Source organism: Manacus vitellinus, unplaced genomic scaffold (genome assembly GCF_001715985.3).
Source record: "Manacus vitellinus isolate BGI_N305 unplaced genomic scaffold, ASM171598v3 scaffold_4_pilon, whole genome shotgun sequence".
Lineage (NCBI taxonomy): Eukaryota > Metazoa > Chordata > Aves > Passeriformes > Pipridae > Manacus > Manacus vitellinus.
In genome coordinates, this window is record NW_021940604.1 from 7389304 (window position 1) to 7412397 (window position 23094).

A 23094-nucleotide genomic window follows, 5' to 3' on the forward strand; every position below is an offset into this window, starting at 1 on the left:
ATGGGGAGGGGGGTAAGGGGGTGGTGTAGGGAGAAACAGGCAAAGCTCAAAAAACAAAAGCTCAAGCCACTGTTCAGGTGCACGTAAGTCAGTTGTACACCCTCTTTAATGCAAGAACTCCAACTTCCACAAAACTGCACAGTAAAAGCTGAGTTTTGGTGAAAAGAATAAACTTTTTCCAGGTGTGTACAACAACTGGTAGCTAGCAGTTTCAACTGAGTAGGGTAACATCGAGAAGAACAGGCCTGTAATGGTTAGGAATTCCTCACAAATGCATGGAGGTAATGCATATGTACATCATCATTTCTCATCATGGAAGTCATTCATTTCACATGTTCCTACTCTTGAGTAATTCTATCCATTATTGGGACATGGGTAAACTGGGAAGGGTTTTTTTTCTGTTTTGTATAATTTTACATGGGTAAAGCTTGACTTTTGTTTACAGCCATTGTTTTTACAAAGTTACCAGGGTGCCTTCTGCAGACTATTAAACAAAGCATATACTTCAATAACTTAACTCTTCAAAAAAGAGAAATAATCAGGAGTTGCTAGGGATCTTCAACTTTGGCAAGGACAACATTTTAAGCAGAGGATAGACTGCATCCAACTTGAAAAATTTCCAAATTCATCATGTGTCACCATTTCTAGGGATAGACACACAATGTGAAGTTTGCAAAGAGGAGGAGATAAAGCACAACAAAAGGTATTAGTTGTTTCTGCTTCAGTGTAGAGATTTAACGTTTATTTTTCCTGACTAATGTTGCTGAGTGCAAAATTATTACTATGTAAGTTAAATTTATTCTTTCAACTATGTCAGAATTTTGAGTGGTGTGCCAAATTTGGTTATTCCCTTTCCTGCTAGTAATGTTTAAACACGCACAAATTTTACATTAAAATATTTTATTACAATACAGACAATTGGGCTCAAAATTAATACAAATTAAGATAAAATATTTACAAGGTAATGTGTACAGTGTAGCTGTTTGAACAGCATAAACAAGAGAACATCTAAAAACCCACATTCCTTTAGTATTAAGTAACAGAGAGCATGCCCCCAGCTCATTCAAGAGGAACGTGCATCTGTTGGCAAAGGCCTTCTGAAGAACAAGAGACTTTGGAATAATGTTTGTAAAGTTAAGTGAAATAAATTTCCTTTATAAAAAGAAAAATTTGAGGGGAGAAGAAGCAAAAAGCATTACTTCATTCTCCTAGTCTGTGCTATTCTTAGATCACTATCATTAGTTCTTTTCAAAACTTACACACTCCAGGGCAAACAAATGGGTTTTTTAGTAACCTGCTGTAATACTGCCACCAGAAGCATTTTAGATGCAATAAAAATAATCAAATTAAATACAGAGGAATTTAACGACTTTTTTAATAGAAAAGTCTTTACATACAATGATTCTTTCAACAAGAATACTTTTAATGGGTGCTTGAAACATAATTCTATTAGAAAAAATATGGGCTCACTCCCACTTTCCTCAGAGTGTTCTTTCTGCTGGTCTGCCACTCCTACACCATTAAAAAGTTAACCCAAGTCTCACCAGTAGTTGCAAGGGATTTGTTATAAATACACCATCTATTCCTAGAAGTGTGCGAGTCATTTCTCCAGTTGCTGAGGGGTACTAAAAGCTTCATAAACATTAGCAGCAAAATCTTTCATTTGTTCCATCATCAACAGGTCCTGGAAGAAATGTAAAAAATAAATTTGCTTAATTGAACACATCCAACACCATTCTGGTTTTGCTGCAGTACAGAATTCATCATGAGAAAAACACCTGGTGCCTCCACAGACACATTACTCAAATTTCGTGCTTTAGAAAGGTTTGTGGGCAGAACTGGAAGTTGAACCAAGTTAAAAGACCTGTCTGTGCATCTGCACAGTTCAACAGAAGGAAGAGGTTCTAGAAAAACAGCATATTTCTGGAAGATATAAGCCAGTGAAAGTAAAAAGAATGAATTTATTAAAAAGAAATATACAACATTAATTTCGAAATTTTACTTGGAATATTGTAAATAAGGAAGATTCTTACCTGAACAAAGTGACTGGGCGTTTCACTGCATACTGAATGGATCTGCCCATTTATTATTGGAATTATCTTGGCTAAAGGAAGACTGACACTGGAAAGACTAGAAAAAAACAAAAAATATTGACCTAGAACTGCTCTGACATTGGTAAAACCACTAAACTGTGATTATTAGAATTCTAAGTAATTACTACTTAAAAAGTAAGAATTGCAAGACTGCAAACTAAAACGTACAGATGAAGGGGGTTTTTTTCCCTGTCAAGCCTTTCATTTAATATAGAGGAGTACCAAAGCTAATTTCAGTTGGTCTTCCCATTACACAACGTTTCATCCTTCCTTCTCATGCAAGCAAATCATGGTTTAGCCTGAACCTTTACATGTGTGCATATGTAGACAGGTGATAGAAGTGCCAGTCTGCAGTCTCACACTATTTCAAACTAAACCAGGCTTAAGACAGACAACGAAACTACACTCTTTGGGGTATTTTAAGTGATGTAAATAGTATATATTTAAATAAAAATAAGACCCTCTGGAAGCCATCAGTTACTAAAATAAACATACATAAAACATTCAAGGTTTTAATACTTGAGAAACAATATTTCAAGGATTTGAACTCAGCTTTTGAATTTGTAACAGTCTCACCTCACTGTTTAAAACCAAAGCTAACTTCGAAATAAAAGCTATTTTTAAGCTGTCTTCTAGGAATATGTAGAAAATCCCGAGTGTTGCTATATTTTATCAGCATACCAGGAAAGAACCTAGGGCTCTGTGGATGCTTTGGCTCCCTGTATTTGGAGGATCACAGCAATGCCCACCCAGCTTCCTTGAAAACCAGAGTGACAGAGACTGGGGCGCACAGGGCTCGCGAGCTGCAGGGGAAGGCTCTTCCTCGTGGCCTCACAGGGAGGCAGGTACTGCAGCACATCTGCCAGTAATCACCACCAGTCTGCCAGTACAGTGTTCAGGCAAACAGTGGAAGGCATAGGTCATCTGATTTCTACTTCTAGATCTGCAAGTAATGGTGGGAAAGATACCTCACCTATACTCTTGCATGTTTCTTTCCACCCATGAAATCCTCCTAGCTGTCTACCTGAACAAAACAAGGAGAATGCAGTGATTCTTGGAGAGCAAGAAGCAGAATAATACTTCCAGCATGAGAACTTCAAGAAGGCAGGAAAATCAATAGGCTTTCTGGAATTCACTATGAACGCAAAACACTAGTGCCATGAGAACCACAACAGAAGGAAATATTTACCTATTTACAGAGCCATTCTGAGAGAGGTCCTTTTCAGTAGGTCTAAAAAACTCTGCCATATTGTCCAGCAGTCGACTGAATCCTCTGTTTAAACATGTGCTCAAAACCGTACTGAAGTCCGGACTGCAAATAAATAATAATAATGATGATGATGATAATAATAATAACAATAATAATAATAATTAACCCAGGATTGACTCCTGGGTTTTATGTTTTGCAACTAAAAAACCTTGCAAGTATTCAGTGCCTCAGATGTGCCTCCCCTAAGGGGGCATGTCCAACCCAGATAAATGCCATTAGTATTGCCACCTCACCAAAGACCAGCTCCTTCAACAACCCAGACTCCACCCTAAAACGGAGTTAAGTCTAAAGCATTTCTCACTTCTATTTCTTACTAAGTAATAACATAGAAGGGACTTACCCTTAAAATGCCCCAGATCCCTAGCAGCTAAATGGAAAGAATAGTTCAGCATTTGTCTCAATTCCCTCATATCCTGTGTTTATTCTAGAAGCCTCACTTTGATAGCTTTCTCTGGTAAAAGTACACATACAACCACTCTCAAAACCATGCACTAAAAATAAATTCCAGTAAGCCAATACTGGTGTTCACTTTATCAAATCAAGTAAATCCAAATAAAATTACTCTCAATTTATCCTGCTTTGGCAGAAAAGAAGTACTCTTCTGTTCCTGCACAACTACAGAACAGGTGAGGAACAGATAAGAGATCTGACTGGGAAGGACATCCTGGTTTATCTCATTAAGGCAGGATTATTTCTTACAAATAAGTTTCAGAGTTCCCAGATTTTTGAAAATCCCAGCCTACAATTAGTGACCATAAAAATTTAATGCAGAACGCTCACATTTCACAAATGAAAAGTTGACAGCTTTTTATATGAAAGTAATTGTCTTACATAAACAATAGTTGTGAGGAGTTTAATGTGAATACAAGTTATTTCTCTATACCTTTCTAGCATATCTCTAGTTTCATTCAGTAATTTAATTGTAGCAATATCTCTTTCTGTGAGTCCACAAGCCTAGAAAAAGCAAAGACGGACACTGTTTAGTAAGTTTAATCAGCAACCATGAGGATAAGAGCAGAAATAAAAAAGTTGTGTATCACAGAATAAAGTCAAGATGTACAAGTCAAATCTAAAAGAAAATATTGTCATAAATCGGATTCTTTATAATTTGTGTTTTAAATTGTCACTGTAGGATTTTTTTTTTTAACTAAAAACAATACTAGCAGAAAGTACCAGATTAATTGGGCAAGGCATTTTTCCACTTTTGACCTTCAAAATTGAAATAAACCCAGCATATCAGCTTAAGCTAAAGTGGTAAGTACAGCAGTCACACGCTGAAGCCCGTGTCTCATCTTTACATGAGTGTAAAACCAAGTGAAGAGTGAGTTTTCTCCAACCTGTGGTGAGGGTGGAGACAAACACCTTCACAAAATTTAGGAAATTAGTATTACAGCTGCGATTAGATACACCCTTCTCTTGGCTTCCTGTTCATTTTCCAGCCCAAAGCAACAAAGGACCGCAGCACAGCATCAACCTGTGCATCAGCCAAGATGCTACAATGCTCCATGAACTTTGCCGGTACAGCAGTGCAAGCTATACAATGTAGCTTAGGGCTCAGTTAAGCTGCACTGTGTCACAACTTCGGCCACAGGCTAAAAGCAGTAATTGGGCAGTGTTTCTGAGCACAAAGTTGATGTTCTGAGGATGTCACTTGTTTTCAGTCAAATCCGAAGAAAATGTAACTTTGCCTAAATTAAAGAGATAAGGACACTTTAATAAATGGTGGAGCCTCTTCCATCATAAATCAAGACACAGACACCGTGGCACACTAGGGGACTATTACGCACCCATCCCTCACCTCCAAAAAGAAACAAAAATGCAGAATAAAAAAAGGTAGATGAAAGAAACTGAAACAAGTACCTGGCTAGCCAAGGGGTTTTCTTCATCTGGCATCAGATAATGACATAAGGGAGAGTAAGATCCAATCTGATCTGAATCTTTATGTTCCACTACTTTCCTGATATCTTTAAGTTTCTGTTCCAGGTCCAGAAGAGACAGGGTGTGCTTAAGGGAAATACTGGAAAGGAAAAAGGCTACAGTGTTGATTGCAAAATGAATATTGATTCTTTCTCTTCCTACCAATAACATGTTCAGAAGTAACAGGACCCCAGTCTACTGCCTTGGTTTGCACTGGCACACACAGTCTGCTATAATAAAAACATGGTTTTGAAAAAGTCGATATAACCCCTTTTTTATTTATTCTCATAAAACTCATTGCTTTGGGAACAGTCATCACAATAAAACTTAAAAGCTAACCACAGAGAAACATGGGCTCTTACCTTCCAAAAACTTTATGCACAGCTTGTTTAACAATAGTTATTAACTCAGTCAGTCCTAGAAGGAAGAAAGTGTCAAAGTTATTCTAATGATTTGTTCAAGTCTAGAAAAAAGTAAAATTTTGTAAGTGTAGTTAGCTCACAATAAGCACCATACCATCTCCTAAAAGGTGCTGAATGCTCGATAAATATTGCTGCTGAACTTCAGGGGGAGCTAATGGTGTCTGTAGGGAAAAAAACAACAGTTCTGTAACATGTCAACAATAGAGAACAATGCAGAAATCATTTCAAACCAGCTGCCATCAATTTCCTTAATCTTTATAATACCCTGCAGCAGATGGATTCCCCCATTCTGGTGCAACTGTAGCTTCTGACTGTTCCTGCTGTCAACCCCTGGATCTTTCATAAGTCCTCTTGCATTATTTTCTTCAGTCCCATACAGATCTCTTTTCCATCTTCAGTGGCACAGAAAACTCTTTCATTTTCATTTATATACAGGTAAGTCTCTTAAAACCTGCATTGTACGTGCAAATAGACCCTCCACCATCCCAGAAATCAAAACTGGTGGAGTATGTTATTTATGCTGAAACCTAACAAAAGCTTATCTGACAGAAAAGAAGCTTTCAGTAACTGAGAGACAGGATCTCAATTTGCTCCAGTGGAGTGCCTCAGATTGGCCCTGTCAACCCACTTCTGTATTGAAAAAAATAACAGAAAGGAAACATATTTCCAGTCCAAACTCATCTTGCCCTTCTAAAAAAGCTTTTTCAAGTTTTACAAAATGAAGCATGACCTTAGTCAACTCTGGCCTCCCTAATGAAAGGTTTTCTCAGACCTGCCTTGACATGCTGTTCCTTGACTCTCAGCAGGAGCTATCACAGGGGGGCATATGAGAACTAATCAAAGTTTGTATCCATTATTTTTAGACAAACCCTCCAACAATTTGCAGATCTCACTCCCTACAATGAGTACTTGCGTACTGTGGGATCGATCTGTTTTTATTGAGCAGTGATAGATATCCTACATAAACAAAAAACAAGTCTTCTACCTTGCTTGGTCCCACCAACAGACATTTAGATGGCCTTTTGGAGTTAAACAAAATAGTCAAAATTTCAAAGACATCTATTTTCTTTAATCCTAGAAAAATTAAACTGTGGGAATTAATATATGTGCTAGAAATACCTAAGCATTTATATAAATTTGCATACATATCTTGGATCATTCAAATAGTATTACCGTTCCACAAAAAAATTAAAGCAAAGAAACCACGTCATGTTGGTGTTTAGACATGATTAAGCAAGAGAAATGCAGACAAAAAGCATTCTTCAATATGGCTAGTATTCAGTTAAGCAATAGCATCACCAAATCATCCAAATTTAGAGGGTATTAAAAAGACATCAATATATCTTACTTGCAGTAATGCTTCCACATTTCCCACTCTTGTAAGAACTCTCAGTTTCATTCTGATACTCCTAAGCTATGCCCTTTTTATCTCTCACCAAATAATCCTTTCACTTCCTAGAAGTTATACCTTTGAAACAAACCAAGAAACTTACTGTGCCATTTTTACAGAGTGCAGCATTATCCAGGTAGATGTAACCACCAATAATATTCAACTGGACTCGCAAGAGAACTACCAGCATACAGGTACTATACACAGCTACGATGCTCCTTGTGAAACCTTGAAAAGAGAAAACAAAGTAACTTCAAGGTCAAAGAAATAAGGGTGAGTCAAGGAGAGAGCATGCTCTCCAAGACTCAAGAAGTGCTGATGATTTTTAAATACACAGTCACATTTCTCTCACTGGTTGTCATAACACATATTTTCACAATACATACCCAATATGGTCATGAGTCTAATGTGCTGGAGCTACATTTAGAGTATCCCATTTGAAGTCCTGTATTAATATAATTTTGCACACTACTCAAGTTATTTTGAGAAAAATAAAAATTATACAACTTGCTTCAGAAGAAAAATATTTACTGTCAAATGATTTTTATTCATTAGAAATAAACAGTCTATGGTAGCCCTCATCACGCAATTAAGACACAGAAGGCACAACAGCAGCTTGAGAATAAGTTACCTAAGGCAGGAGCAGCTAGGATCTAGTGAAAGAAAATTAAAATAAACATCAGCTACCAGCCAGAAGGCTAGGAGGATGTGCAGAAGAAGTGACATGAATAAATATGGATGAGTGCAAAGACACAGAAAGAAAGGAGTCAGATCAAAAGTAGGATCTGTAGGATCTGTAAAGGCCTTGTGAAAAGGAGAAACAAAACCAAAAGCTGTGGTATTTCACAGCATAATTATCTGACTCCACTATTTTTCCTTCCCTTCCACTGCTTCCATCAGACAATAAAAAAAAAGATGAACCAAAAGGTTCATGACCACTGCTATGGTGGTTCTCTCCAACAGGCTCAAGAAGAGGAAACCACTGACCATGTAAGGGCTGGCCTACATTTCTGATTAACATTTTCCATTAGGTTCAGCGTAGAATTTCAGAAAAACTAGTTTGATTTTTCTGTGATGACACAGAAAGGTCTCACAAAGTTTTCTTGAGCAGAGTAACATGAAGGGCAATAACATTCTTCACCTTGGTGTCCAAGCTTCTAACTTCCCTTGGGGCTAAGAAAAGTTCCATCATGAGAAGCCTTTGGGAGGAGGGGCAGGGAGGAGGTTTGCCATGTAGTATGTTACACTGTTTTCATACCTACTGAAACAACAACCCAGTTTAAAGTGTGCCTTTTAAATGGTGTGAAAGACATTTTAAATTTAAGCTGAATAATTATGCAGATGTAATCTCTCATTTCCACTTACTTATTATCTTTAAATCCTCCCATATTTCTAACTTGTTTGCTGGCCTGTGGGAAAAATAAATGGAAATATTAAACACTAAGAAGTATATTTTCCTTGGAAATTAATAAATATGCTAAATGAAATAACAGTGCTCTAAGGCAAGCTCATTTAGCTACCACAATTATTCAGATCAAATTCAGGTCTATATCCATTTGCCTCATTCAAGAAGGCACTATATAAACAACACACAAAAAAAGATATCCCAAATGTAATGTATAAATGTAGCATTTAGTCATGTCAATTACACACTTATATGATCAATTCTGAACTACTACAATAAGCAATCAGAAAAAGCCCACTGATGGCACAAAGTGGTCTTTTCTGGGGCCTTGATTTTCTATATATTTAAAGCAAACACAGTTCAGCAGGGCTTCCTCTATCTGCCTGTGCATAATAAGTGCAGGATCACCCTACTTTCTTGCGAGATTTACCATTGCCTGGCGTGGGTTTAAAGTTTATATTTGATCATCAAAAAACAAAGAGATCATGACCATCCGTGGAAAAAAAATCTTGCGCCACCCACACAAACGTATGCTAATCTCTTTTCTTTGGTTGAGGTTCACTTTTTGACCTGACCAATACCTAAAATTTCATATATTCTGCAGTCAAAATAGCAAGACTGTAGATTGCACAGACACACCTGAACTGCCTAAGGTACACATCATATTTGTAACTACTATCCAGAGGTAATCTTAGCAAGCAGCAGTGGCAGGGATAAGAGCCAGCTAATCATCCAAAACTTTCATCAGCCATTCTCACCCGTTAAGCACTGTCAGTAAAGAATGGTTACTGTGTATCTATTGTGGAAGATATATATTGTAAAAGTCACTTAGGGAAACATTTGATAATTTCTTAGCATCAGAATTACCATTTAAATATTTAGGACTGAGAGTTCAAATTAACCTAGACTTTACAGTAACCTAGTTTACAAAAAGAAATACGCTTTTCGCCAGAAATCATTTCTCTTTACAGGCACAACATCTGCACTCTGGCATCAGTTCGACCCTTATATCACTTACATAAACAATGTATTTTTAATTTCACTGCTATCAAATAATGCAGGTGAACTGGTATAATAAACTATTAAGTCTACAACTCCAAATAATAGACAGGTTATATAAACGATAGCTGGAAGAGACACAATGATCCATGGCACATAAAAAACAATTTACACGCTTCTCTTTTTGCAAGCTATTATATGCAAATTTTTTAAGCTATTCTAAAGCAAAACAAAGGAAGGACTGTTAAAAAAATACAAGAATATTTCTATAGATAAAATACATAACAGGGCTTAAAGCCATATCTGTTACTTATGAGGGGTAAGTTTTTCACGCCAACTGAAGAGATAAAGAGAAGCCAATATATCAACATCAGCCAACTATATTTGCACCTATTACATCAAAACATTTTTTTAGAGCTCATGCTTACAGAGTTTCTCCTCACAACATAAGGCAGCAGCCTGGTAACAGTTTAAGTCTGCAAGCATTAAGCCTGACAGTGGAAATAAATTTTTTGGTCTTCATCTCCTGCAATTTACTAAGACTCAGCTACTACTCAAAACTAAACTTTCGTTTCACATTCATTGATTTGGAAAGCTACTGCTTGCTACAGAAACAAAAAGCAATGCAAACAAAAAACAGAGGTTTGGAATAAAGCTAAGTGCCGATAGGTGGGAGATATGCAACATGTGCAAGGCTACAGCAGCTGGCACTTCACCTCATCTCTTTCAGTTACATGGCTTTAAAAAGAGGAGGCCAGACAGAGCAGGAACATCTGTAGTCTTGGGTGCTGCTCCCTCTTTAGAAGTTTCTCTGGAAGACTGGAGACTTCAGCCTGCTTACACCCCCAGTCTACCACTGGCCACCCAAATTTATATAATATGGATTTTAAGTTAAAGGAGATTACCTGAGCCATAACGTGATCTGTAACATAGGATAACATAAATCCATAACATGTTAAGCCACGACACAGATTATGTGAGTGTCGTGGTTTGACTAGTCTTGTCCCCCTGGAGCTGAAAGATGAGTAGCTCCAGGTGGGTTTCTGATGCAGACAGCCAACCGAAAGCTGCAGTAACGCCTCTACGAATTCCATATTTAATAGGGCCAGAAGAGAAGCACTTATTGTGCAGTAGGAATTAGAGCCACGAGGTGGAGAGGGGCTGGCGGGCCCTGTGGGGGGCAGGCCCTGGCTGGGACCGCGGGGGGCCCGGCATGGTGTTAGAACTGGAGCAGGTGCTGTGGTCAAGGGCTGGGGGGTTTCCCCCACTGCGAGTGGGGGTGGCAGAGGACGCCAGAGTGGCAGCGGTGGCCCGGCACAGCATTGGAGCGGCCGGGCCGAGCTGGGCCCCTGGTCGGAATATGCAGCAGCCAGAGAGCAAGAGAGAAACTCCTCCAGGAGTTTCCCGGCCAGCCTCACTGCCTTCACCCCCCTCTGCGGGGGGAGGCACGGCAAGCAGGTTGGCCAGGCCTTGCGAAAAAGCGGTGGCAGCTGCAGCAGCTCGGAGCGAGCAGAGAGGCCCTGCTGAGGAGCAGAGCAGATCCGAAGCAGAAGCAACGCACGGAAGAGAGCAGAGCGGGCCTAGAGTGGCCCAGACAGTACCAGCGGCCAGCTGGAGCCAGACCGAGATATGCGGGGATGCCCTGCGGAGAGAACTTGCAACGGGGAGAGAGAAAAGCTACACTGGAACATTCTTGGGGTAGGACTGAGCTGAACCCCAGGAAACGTGTGACCCGGGGAGGAAGGGTGGACCCCTTGGAGAGGGATCCCCTGAGAGCTTGCTTCCCCAGGGAGGGACCCCACACATAGCAAGGAAGAAGACTCAAGAGTTTTAATTCCCTGTAACCCCACCTGCAGCCCATGGAAGACCGGTGTGGGGTGCAGAGAGAGAACCCCCACACCCTGATTGGAAGAGAGACTTTAACTGTAGCCCTGAGAGTGAAGAAGAGACTTCTTCTCCTCCTGGACTGATATGGGGGAAGGAGGGGTGGTTTGTCACCATAGGAGAAACTAGTTAGAATTGTTGTATATATTACTCTTTAGTTTCTATTCTGTTAGCAATAAATTTTATTATTATTCCCTCATGTCGAGTCTGTTTTGCCTGTGTAAAACCTCTCGCCTTTTTGCAATTTTGTGGGGGTTTGAAAAATTAGGCCTGAGTAAAACCACGACAGTGAGAAAAATAACACATCTTCAGGGACATTAAGACAGGTAAATCTCCATATCTGCTCTTTTGTATATTCAACAACAATGGCACTCAGAGCTCTGGAGCCATTTGATTGAGCTTCTCAAATGGAAGTGGAAAGAAGAAATCTATACCTCCATGCATAGCATAAGAATGCAGAGCTTCTTCAAAGAATCACTTCAAAGTGGAGTGAGCCTTGCTGGCTGATTCCACCATCTGTGCCTTCCCAACCCCTTCCCTATGTTTTCATAGGGAAGTTCAAGCATCTAGTTAAAACTAGAAGTGTAAGTCAAAATTGGAAGCATTGAGAAACAAACTCCACTCTAAGATGCACTCTAAATGAACATCCATGCTTACAGAATATTTCATGTAACCAGCATTTAAAAAAATATTTGTTTTCAAAAATGCATAACAAAAAAGTCTAATATCTCTTTTCACTGGGATTGGTGGAATTCAGAGGTGTGTCAATGTACCCATAAACTGCTTCAGCTAGTCAAACAAGTTAGAGAAACTAGGTATATTTTGATAAAAGAATGCTTGCTACAGAGAACAAACTAAGGCATTATATTTCTTCACCACTGAATAAAGGATTACAAACTGTTGTAAACTATTTTGCTGCACAGTCCAGATGACATATCTGGTGATCCACAAGCTCTTTTGTTCATTCAGTCTAATTTTTTTCTTGAGTAAGACTCTTATTATGATAAACACATTTATTCCATTAAAATTAATTTTTCCTAATTTCTTGTTTGGGGTAAATAATATTCAATTACAGTTCCAAATTCTCAGATAATTTATTATAAAAACATCGTTCAGGCTGCAATTCCCCCTTTAAATATCACATTCTGTTGCCCTGTTGTGGAAGTTTTTTGACTGAAAAAAATGATTGAATTGGTAACCTATTAAATGCTGGACAGCTGAAGTTATAGTTACATAAATAAACTAGTGGAAGGTAAACTAGAAAGACAGTCTCGAGTGAGTCAGAAGCCCTGTGTTAACTGCCTACATAACACTTTTACTCTGTGCCAGATGACAAGCAGTTTACGTTTAAGGTATGCTATTATGCCCTTTGTGTATTTAAAAACAGGCAATTTATTCCTGCAGCAATAAGGAAATCCAGGGGTTTTTTTCTGACAGGGCAGCATTTCTCTTAATGTATGACGTGCCCCTATTTGTTCTACTTCAAAAAAAAAAAAAGGAGGGAAGAAAATTACTTCTCTTTGCTTACATCCATTTCCAATCTCATCTTGGATACTTTCCACTTCTACTCACTTCTGAACTTGATAAGATTACAAAAACATCTTTACAAACACAACATTGACAACTCACTCAAGATATCCTGTCCTGTTCAAGAGAAGACTAGATCCTCTAAGTACTTTTACCTATGTATCTTAAAAGCATTCCAACAAAAAACATGCCTCTCACTGCAACATCTTAAAGGAAGAATAAATTCTTGTAATGTTTGCAAAACGCCAGCCACACCTATCAAAACACATCTAACACGAGGTAGAATATTTACACAGTGAAAGACTTTAAGACTAGTGATTTCAGGGGCAGAGAACCAAAATCCTGCATGCTCTCTACATAATATAATTTGACAAAAACTTGTGATCAAAACAAATGCAGTTTAACACAATTAAAATAGTCTTACCTGTTTTTAAGAAGAGATGTGAGACTCTCAGAATTTAACTGATGCATTAAGGCATCCCTCAATGTTGGAAGCATTGACAGTACTGTTGTTAAAAGAAAAAAAAAGCAAACAAACAAAACCCATCAACATAAAAAAACTCCAAACATCATAAACCTATCCCTACCTCACACTCAATAGGTGCTATACAATGTATGTCCCATTGCTCAACAGGCAAAGCTGGGAGGACAAGCAAAATAGGAAACCCTGGGAATACTCAGAGGTGCAATAACCTGTGTGCCTCTTACGAGCTCGGGGACAATGCTGCCCTTATTGTCACTACACGTTTCTATTGGCTCTAGCTGCAAATGTCCACTCACATCCTACATATACATCATCCTGCCTCCAACTCCCCAAAAGAAAATCTGGTGAAAATCTACACTGCTGCATTTCTCCAAGCGAGAAGAAAAGTATCTGAGGTTTGTTTTTTTCCAACAAGAGAACCAGAGAAAGGTATGTTTCAAATGAAAGAAACCTGATGTGAAAGAAATCCTTTACTTTCAGAACAATGTCCGATCTGCTGTTATATGATGGGAACAGGAAACAGAAAACCTAATAGACACTAAGAACAAAGTATGAAACATCTCGTCAGGAATGTATGCTGCCAGAGAGAAGATATTTCGCACAAAGAAGGGCATAGAAAAACTTAGCTCTTGCAGCAAAATCAATCCCAGCAGTACAAATCAGAAAAGATGAAAATGAAATACCAACTGGTCAGGGTAAACAAAGTGCACAGAAAGCACTTACAGCCACCCAAGAAGCCATTAAAAATTTCAACAGAAAAAGAAAATGCTGTCCAATTTGTTTTATAAAAATAGCCTGCACATACAAGAACGACAAGGACCTTGCTAAACTCCACTCTGCCATCTCCTCTCCAAAAATTTTAAGACTGGTGCTGTAAGAAAAATACTTTTGTTTTTTGCTCCCCACCTAGTCAGGTACCTTTTAACTGTGTAGGAAACTAATGGGCTGATGTGCCTCTTATTTGTAAATAACATTTACCCACAAGTTCTCCATGCAGCTATAACGTGCTATAACAATGTGCTATAATGAATACAATCATCCTGCTGTAAATTCAGTATTGTTTGAATCTGGATGTTGTTTCATGTACCACATGCAGTTTAAGGAAAAAGGATCTTGACATGAAAAAAAATTGTAACCTGCATGTACACTTGTATGATTAGAGATGGATAAGGGTTCAGATGTCCCCCAAAACCCCTTCAATCCTCTGTTCTTCAGAGTTTTTTTATTATGCAAAACAACTCTATTTATGCAGCACTACTGAAGATTTTGAATTCACCTACATTTCTATTTTTCTTCTATCCTGACAATATGTAGTATGTACCCCCAAGTAATCCTACCTATCAAGAACAGCAGCTATTTCCTTTTCTTACCTGTCATATTGCATGTCCTCTGATTACTTTCAAAATGATATTGCCTTCGTGCTTGGGCAATGTATTCAGCTGCCTCTCGTTCTTGGATTTCTCTGATTTTCTTCTGCCCATATTTTCCCAGTAAATAGACTCCTACAGAGAAATACTCATATTAAAAGGTGCTTTTAAAAGGTGAGAAAGGTCCCTTCAGCCCTTTTCTTTGATTTTAAACCATAAGAGTGCATAGTGGGGGTTTTTTGGATATGTGGGTCTTGGGTATTTTAATAATGATCGACAAAGTAATATCAGAAATAATGTTTTCAAAATTAATTAAAATTTCAGGGGTAAAGACTTGAAGTAGTATAAGAAACTTTGCCAAGAAGAGATATCTTGCCATTCACAGAAGACGTTTCTGGTACTATTGCAACGTGAACAACTATACTGAAGAGACTGAAACAAAAAAGAAAAAAGAAATGTAGGGTAACAAAAAAAGAATAGAGGAAAAAACAAGAATGCATAGGTCTGGAGATTAAAAATTACCACGAGGGAGAGATAAAACTCAACTCTTAAGAATCACATAGGAGAAAAATGCTACAGACCAACACTTCCTTCATTTGGTCCTGAAACTTCCATAGGAAGCACCTTAGCTCCAATGGGGCCTGACTGTTGCTCTTCTTTTTTACCAAGTTCCTAGTTTCCAACTTCACTCTTGAGGACCTGACCATCCCTTAGCACTTTCACTATAAATCTCCACTTCCACAAAGACCAACCAAAAATTTTCACTCTACATTATTTCCTCTCCCAACATACATCCCCTTGAAGTTTTCCCCAACTACTTGTCCCACACCACCAGAGGTTTGGAGATCTGTCCAGGCTGCCCACAGCCCTCTTCTCATCCTTCCTCATCTTTGCCCCACTTTCCAAGCCATTTCTCAAGATACAACTACATCTCCCAGGCTTATCCTCATCACCTTTGCCCACTGTAAGCTGCTTTGCATTGATTTCTGACCTCCACCTGGGGCTTCTTACAACACCTTCTGTGTATCCAATTCATCTGCTGCCTCCTGTATGCGCTGACAGCAGCAGTTACCTATTTAGGAGTAAAAAGCGCTTCCCATGGTCTCTCATGAGAGAATTGGAGGGGGGACAGAGATAAGGGAGGAACCAACACAAGCAGAAAAGACTATTGTACAAGTTGATCATCTTCTGTCTGCTTTATAGCAATTCTCTTAAGTACTGAAACTCCACTACAGAGAGTCAGCTCCAAATCTGTCAGGTCAGTAATGATACACAGAAGAAACTTGAATAACAAATCCAGTCTTTACTTATTTTTTTCCACAAAGTACTTTCTAAACACACAGTCACAAAGTTTTCTTCAATTTTCACATTTAGAAGTTAATATTTGAACATTCAAACAGTTGAATACTAAAAGGTTCAAAATTAATTTTATAAACCAAATCTACAAAACCTAAAAAATAATAATAATAAAAAAAACAAAAAACAAACAAACAAACAAAAAACCAAAAACAAAACCACCCAAGCCCAAACTCCCCAAGATTTTGAATTCAGCTACATTTTTTAGGTCATCAAAACCTTTCAAAATGTTCTCCAAAACTACCATCAGTATTTCAAAAGGCTTTTCAACTTTGTCCTTCAATGTTCATGGTTGCAAAAAAATCCAGCTACTCATACTGGCATTATGTTTCCTAATAGGAAATTACAAGCCAGACCAGTTTAGAACAACCACAGTCATTTACATTTATTTACCAAAAGCCTCATAAAATAGAAATTGATAAGTCTCTCTCTTGCTTCAGTGTTTAGGCAGACTAACCATTTGTCATGTGGGATATTCACTCCATCAGATGCAAACTTTAATATTATGGGTCCATTTACAAAAAATGCTATTTGACCAGTAAACTGTTAACCAATATGAGACTTCATAAATAATAATCACATTATTTTTCTCTAAAAAATTACCAGATCCTGCCAAAAATATCTATTTAGAACACAACTGCCAGGGTACTGATTTTTTTTCAGCTAACATACTGAAATAGAAACAATTTTTTAGCATTAGCAAATGATTTTTGAACACACGATTTTTCCAATCATTTTACCCCACCACATTTTTCACATTACATTAACACAGAGTCATCTGTCTAAATGACTACTTTTGCTTACTTTCTCCCACCCCAAAACAAATCCTTTTACCTCCAGGTTTTGTGGCAGAAAAGTCAGAAGTATAAAAAAAGACCCTTCTTGAATATAGACAGGACATAGGTAGACATGCAAACAGTTCAAGAAGAATCATATGCATACCCTTGAGTGATATGCTGGAGCAGTAGCTTTAAGATTTAGACAGCTAATTTCTTAATACTTGATTGTTAAAGCTGAGTGACTACTCTGTACTAAGAACTGCTGTGACTCATGAGGGTACAAAGTTGCAGTAACAGTCATCCAGGTTTAAAGGAGTTTCAAGAAAAAAACACTTGTCTAAAACAATGCAACACCAGCTACTAATCATCTTATTTCTCCCTCCCTCCCCTGAACTAAACCATAACTTTAACCCACTGCTAACAGATGTTCCTTATCTGGTATCATCCTCATCGTTGGGAATGCAATGCATTAGAGGTTAACCAAGGTAAAAGTTGCACCATGCACACAGCTGAAGCAAAACCAACAAACAATAATAAGTTTGGAGTTTGGTCAGCAGCAGCAGACTGACAGACTCTGTTACCTGCATGGCTTGTAGGTGCCTCTAAGTTGCCTGGAGGACACAGCACCTCACTTGGGAAATTCAAGTCTCAGTTATGACAACGACCTTCTGCCCACTAGTCACTCCTGCCTGAAAACAGCAGTGGAGCCTCTGCAAATCTCTGACTTACGGGATATTTCAAGAAGCTGCCAACCTGGCCGTTGGTCTCATGTTTGTTCACAATTTATTTTAAAACAACCATTTGCATCTATGTTCATACATGCAGCAATTATTTAGAAGACTTGAAAATAACAAAATAACACAGACTTCTAAGAAGTCCAGAATGAACACATCACATGAAAACATCATCACCTGGAGTTGGAAGCAGGACCAGAGAAAGCCCCATCCCAAGAACTGCCATAATGTCAAATCAGCTAACAAACCTGTCAGAAACTAAACTGACATTTTGAAAGTCTCTCTTGTTATAAACAAGCAAAGCGAACACCAACTTTTTACAACAGCTAACATAACTTGGTTTTACCTCTTGGTATGGGATAGGAGGTCTGCAAAAAGTGGCAGCAACAAGATTTATAATTAGCTAAATTGTTGTATACATGGAATGTCATATTGACTCTTACCCATATGTTTCATACAAAACCAGGAATTAAGAAAATTCAGAAATAACAAGACCGCCCAAAGATCATTCCTCCGTAAACCGTTTTCTACCTTCATCAAAATGGGAACTACACAAAAGACTATAGTCCCAATGCTTCTAATTTGGAGAGTTCAGAAACAGATGAGTGGTACAAACTAGGATTATATCACCTGATGTTAAGTACAGGAACCTCAGTAAGGATCTCAAACTACAATTTATACTGCTTTAAAACTGATCTACAAAGTGAAATTTATTTACATTTGTACTGGCTGTTTGTGTTGGATTTGATTAGGATGGAATTAATTTTCCCCGTAGCAGCTGGTACAGGGCTGTGTTTTGGATTTGTGCTGGGAACACTGTTGATAATAGAGAACGTTTCCCTTATTGATGAGTAGTGCTTCCACAGTGCCAAGGCCTTTTCTGCCTCTCACACCACCCCACGAGGGCGCAGGCTGGGGGTGCACAAGGAGTTGGGAGGGACACAACTGATCCTAGCAGACCAAAGGGATACCCTACATCACAGGATGTCCTGTTCAGCAATAAAACAAGGGGAAGGCTAAGGGGGAAGGCACTGCCCAGGGACTGCTGGGCATCGGTCAGCTCTGATTCTCTCCCTCATCCCACTGGGAAGGTTGCGGAGGGGGTGAGCAAGTGGCTCTGTGGTGCTTTAGTTGCCAGCTGGGGTTAAACCACAACACTGTCCTACAACACTGGGAGTACCCTGGGGTCTACAGTACCTATACCCTGTGGAAGCAACACTTAGATAAACGTGGCCTAATTTGTCTCTGTAGCCCTCTCTGGCTGTAGCACTATATAGTCTCTTCCCATCTAAATGTAAGTAACGCAAGTAGTTTACAAAATCTGCAGGTTCTTACATGTTTCTGCTAGTAGCCTCAAAGATATTTCTCACATCACCTAAGTTATGACTTCCCTCCCCCTCAGCCCTTTCCTTTCTTCACAGCAGAAGGGTGGGAAGGTAACCAGGAGGCATCGAATGTTCAGGAAACCTATTTACAACCCTATGTAACCTTTGCCCTCACCACCATATTTACCTCAGAAAAAAAAAAAGGGGAAATTTTCAGTTTTAAGAATTTTATTATGTAGAAATTGTGCTGATATATGTAACCCTGCATCCTTCCAGGACACGAACAGCTCCATAAGTTGTGGTTTATCCTTATGTTCAAGGAAGCTGTGAATCAACTGACATACAACTGTCCCCTTATGGTTGAAAACCATCTTTAAAATATGCAGACACTAAAGCTTTATTCTCTTGGCAGCACTGAGTCCCACCAAAACATATTTAATGCCCCTGTACTCACTCACAAACCAAGCCAACTTTCTCTGCTAAGCAGACAGACTTCTGAACTGAAATGCTCTTTCTGCAACCCAAAGGTTGCAACACATGAAATTCAGCGATAATTAATTCACCACTGAAATCTGAACCATACGTTGCAGACACACCCTGAACTTGTTCTTCTACTACAGCAATAGAATTTCAATGGTGAATCGTTTTGTAATATCCACTGAAATCTACCTTGAATTCTGAGCACCAAGATAAGAACTACTTTAACCTACCCATCCAACAAGAACTACTGTAACGAATGTGTCCTTGCGGCTCCATCATGCTAGCTCACTCACTCTCTACTTTACATATTTCTAGTGGGTTTGATCCCAGACCACTAGATTTCGCTTGACTGAAGAGATAAAAGTCTTTTTAGTGTGCAATTTATTTTATATTGTTAAAAGAAGAACTTCTGAAGAAAGGGTTTGTACAGAGTCTTTGCTAAGTTGAGGTCTTTTCAACCCCACTCTATGATGAAGGAAAAGTTACACCTATTTTTCAGTTGCTTTTCCCCTCAATTTGAGCTCTTATTTTGTGAGGTTTGCATCTTCATAAGCAGAAAAATCTGTTGTAGTGTTGGGATTGACAGTTGTAGTTGTTGTGTTGGGATTACACTAAGAATGACAGCCACTGATAACACATAAGGAATTCACCTCGGTAAAAAGAGGAAAAGCTTCCAAACAACTCAGACTTTGGTGCAACAATGCTTCAGTAATACAACACTGATACAACCCTGTATCAGTAATAACAGAGACTGCTGTAGTGTCCAATGAATCATTAAATATTCACATTAATCTCTGACCCTGTGCCAGCTAAGGACTTAAAATCATTAAATCTTCTGATGTCCCATTTTCCTTGTTACATCCTCCTTCCCAGATAATGCACCTTGCAGCTCTCAAAAAAACCCAAACACCAGACAGCTGTAGATTCCAGGCTCTGGTATTAAATCAGCAGATCTGGATGCTTTTCTTAAACCAGTGAGCCACTTGCCAGTATTCTGTCCTCAAGTCAAAGCAGCATGTAAAGTTGCATTCTACCTTTCAAGATTTGGCAATATTTTCTGGAGGAGAGTCCACTGCAGATCTCAGAGTTCTGACTATTGGTGGTGACATTACCATAGCTCCTGGAGTTATTTTAAGGTCTGATCCATAACTAATAGGTAGGTGGCCAAAGCACTCTAGATTCAGCTGCTGAGCAACTGTAACGCAGCACTCCACAGGACATCACTCCATCTCCCAGGATGCCTTTAATATACCATGGTGCAAGTTGCAGCTGCTGGCAGCTAATGATGTTCACCTGCTTGCAGAAGCCCCGATTTACTTCAGTCTCAAATACAAGAAAAGCAATTCTCTACAGAGTCCTCAAATACTACATGGCCTGAGGAAATAGGTACTTGATCCATGCTGCAGAAAATGACAGCATAGTTCATTATTTTCAGTCAGAAGCTGAAATGCTTGTTAGGGGAGGAGCATCTTGGGGGTTTATGGATTGGTCATTCTTTAAGTGACTTTATTTTAGTCCATGATTATTATTATTTTTTAAGTGCACTTCAATCAGCAGCACTTTAGTGAAAGTGACACTGAACTGTACATAAACAACACCAAACATTAGGAAAAAGCTGCAAATTCAGGGATTTTAGGTTGTTTTGCAGGCTGGCAGAAGGCTGTTTATACAGGAGGAATTTAGGATTTCAGGCTACTATTTTCAGGACTACTAAGAGCCACAAGCTCCCCGATACCTGCTTTACCCCTTGGACATTAATCCACGTTTACTAATTGAAACTGGGACAACTGATGTTTTTACTACTCCCATTTGTCCACCCACCACTCTCACGCAGACAGTTAAAGACAGGGGGAACAGGTTTTGGGTTACAGCCGGGTGTATTTAAGTAAATCTGTTTACTAACATGGTGGGCTGTAAGTGCAGTGGTAAACATGACACTGTGCTGCACTTGAGGAGTCACAAAACCTACAGGTGATGAGGTGAACTGGAGAAGCAGTCTGACCAGTACTGTAGTAACCATCATCTAACCTATTATCATCTAACCTATTATCATGTATTAATTGGCAGTCTTTGGAAAAACACAGAAGGAATTAATGATGAAAGGATGCAGAGGACACAAGAACCAAGGCAAGCCAGACATCACCTGAATATATGACAAAACATATTACAAAAACCCCACAGCTCTCAGAATATTTAACTGTTCAGGCAAGTTCTAGTGGGTATAAACAAACACAAACTTTCCTTAGCATCTCTGTAAAATGTAATTCTGTGTCATTTATGTCAGATACAAGTACATCTGATGACTGAGTGAGCGAAGACATGGCTGTACCTTTTGAGAAGCATCTAATCTCCAGCTGTACAGCTATGCACTTTATCATTAACAGAAAGACCCAATGTGCTCTTTTAAATCCAACTAAAACCAATCCCATAATAACTCCAAGGAAAGGTGAAGCTTACTAGATCAGGACGACACTATGGGTTAGACAAAAGCCTTAAGGGAGAAGAAACTGCTTGAAAAATTAACACAAATCCTCTCCATGAAAGTTTTGTGTTTGCAGCCAGTCTACACTTGTCCAGAGAGGGGCAACAAAGTTGATGAAGGGTTTGGAGTGTATGTTCCACAAGGAGCAGTTGAGGGAGCTGGGGTTGTTTAGCCTAAGAAGAGGAGGCTCAGGGAAGACCTTATCACTCTCTACAACTACCTGAAAGGAGGTTGTAGCCAGATGGGAATCGGCCTCTTCTCCCAAGCAACCAGCAATAAGACAAGAGGACATGGTCATGAGCTGTGCCGGGGAGGTCTAGGTTAGACACTAGGAGGAATTTCTTCACAGAAAGAGTGGTTAGACATCGGAACGGCCTGCCCAGGGAGGTGGTGGAGTCACTGTCACTGGAGGTGTTTAAGGAAAGACTGGATATGGCACTGAGTGCCATGGTCTAGTTGACATGGTGGTGTCAAGAGGTCTTTTCCAACCTAATCGATTCTGTGAATCTGTGACATTTTAACAATTCATCTCAACGCACAAGTCACATATGAAAGTTGAGGCTTTCAGCCTTCATCCTAAAAGCACAAGTAACACAGTAAGCGATCACCCGCCGTAAGAGCGCCCAGGCAGCCCGAGCCCCGTCTTTTGGGGCTTAAGTGATGACGTGCTGATTCTCCTCTCTACCTGGTGGGAAAGTCCTGCTCCCCCCTGGGCTCTCCCCACGGCTGTCGGTGGGAGCGTTTCTGTGTCACAGCGCCCCCCGGAGCTCCCTGCTCCCGTGGCCCGGGGACACAGAGCCTTTCCAGCCAGCGGGGAACCCGCCTGGCCACGGGGGGCTCGCCGGGCCCAGCGCAGGCTCCGAGTGGGCCTCCCCGGCGGGATCCGGGAGCGCTCAGCGGGGAGGCCCCACGCCCCAAGGCCAGCCCCGCACCCGCCTCCCCCCCGCACGCATTAATCGCCGCCGCCCCTCGGCCCGGCTGCCGGGCACTCACCGCCGAGGAAGGTGCCGAGGACGAGGGCATTTCTTCTTGTGCCGCTTCAGGAAACTACAGAGGGACCGGAGCATCCTGCGCGCCCGGCCCGGCCGCCCGTCGGCTCCCGCGGCGCGCGGAAGGGGGCGGTGGCGGCAGCGGCACCGCCTGCGGTGCCCGGAAAACACCGCCCGGGGCCCGGCATGGC

At 39.9% G+C, this 23094-nt stretch overlaps 1 protein-coding gene across 1 annotated transcript; it reads right to left on the reverse strand.

The window, feature by feature from the left end:
* Positions 1 to 883: 883 nt before the first annotated feature.
* On the reverse strand, positions 884 to 22981 carry PEX3 (peroxisomal biogenesis factor 3). Its single transcript, XM_018078097.2, is given in 13 exon segments — positions 884 to 1684; positions 2034 to 2130; positions 3283 to 3405; positions 4247 to 4317; positions 5224 to 5380; positions 5643 to 5697; positions 5797 to 5863; positions 7196 to 7320; positions 8458 to 8501; positions 13332 to 13413; positions 14762 to 14893; positions 22908 to 22932; positions 22934 to 22981. Coding segments are annotated over 13 exon segments (1110 nt in total). The 3' UTR covers positions 884 to 1600.
* Between the last annotated feature and the right edge of the window lie 113 nt (positions 22982 to 23094).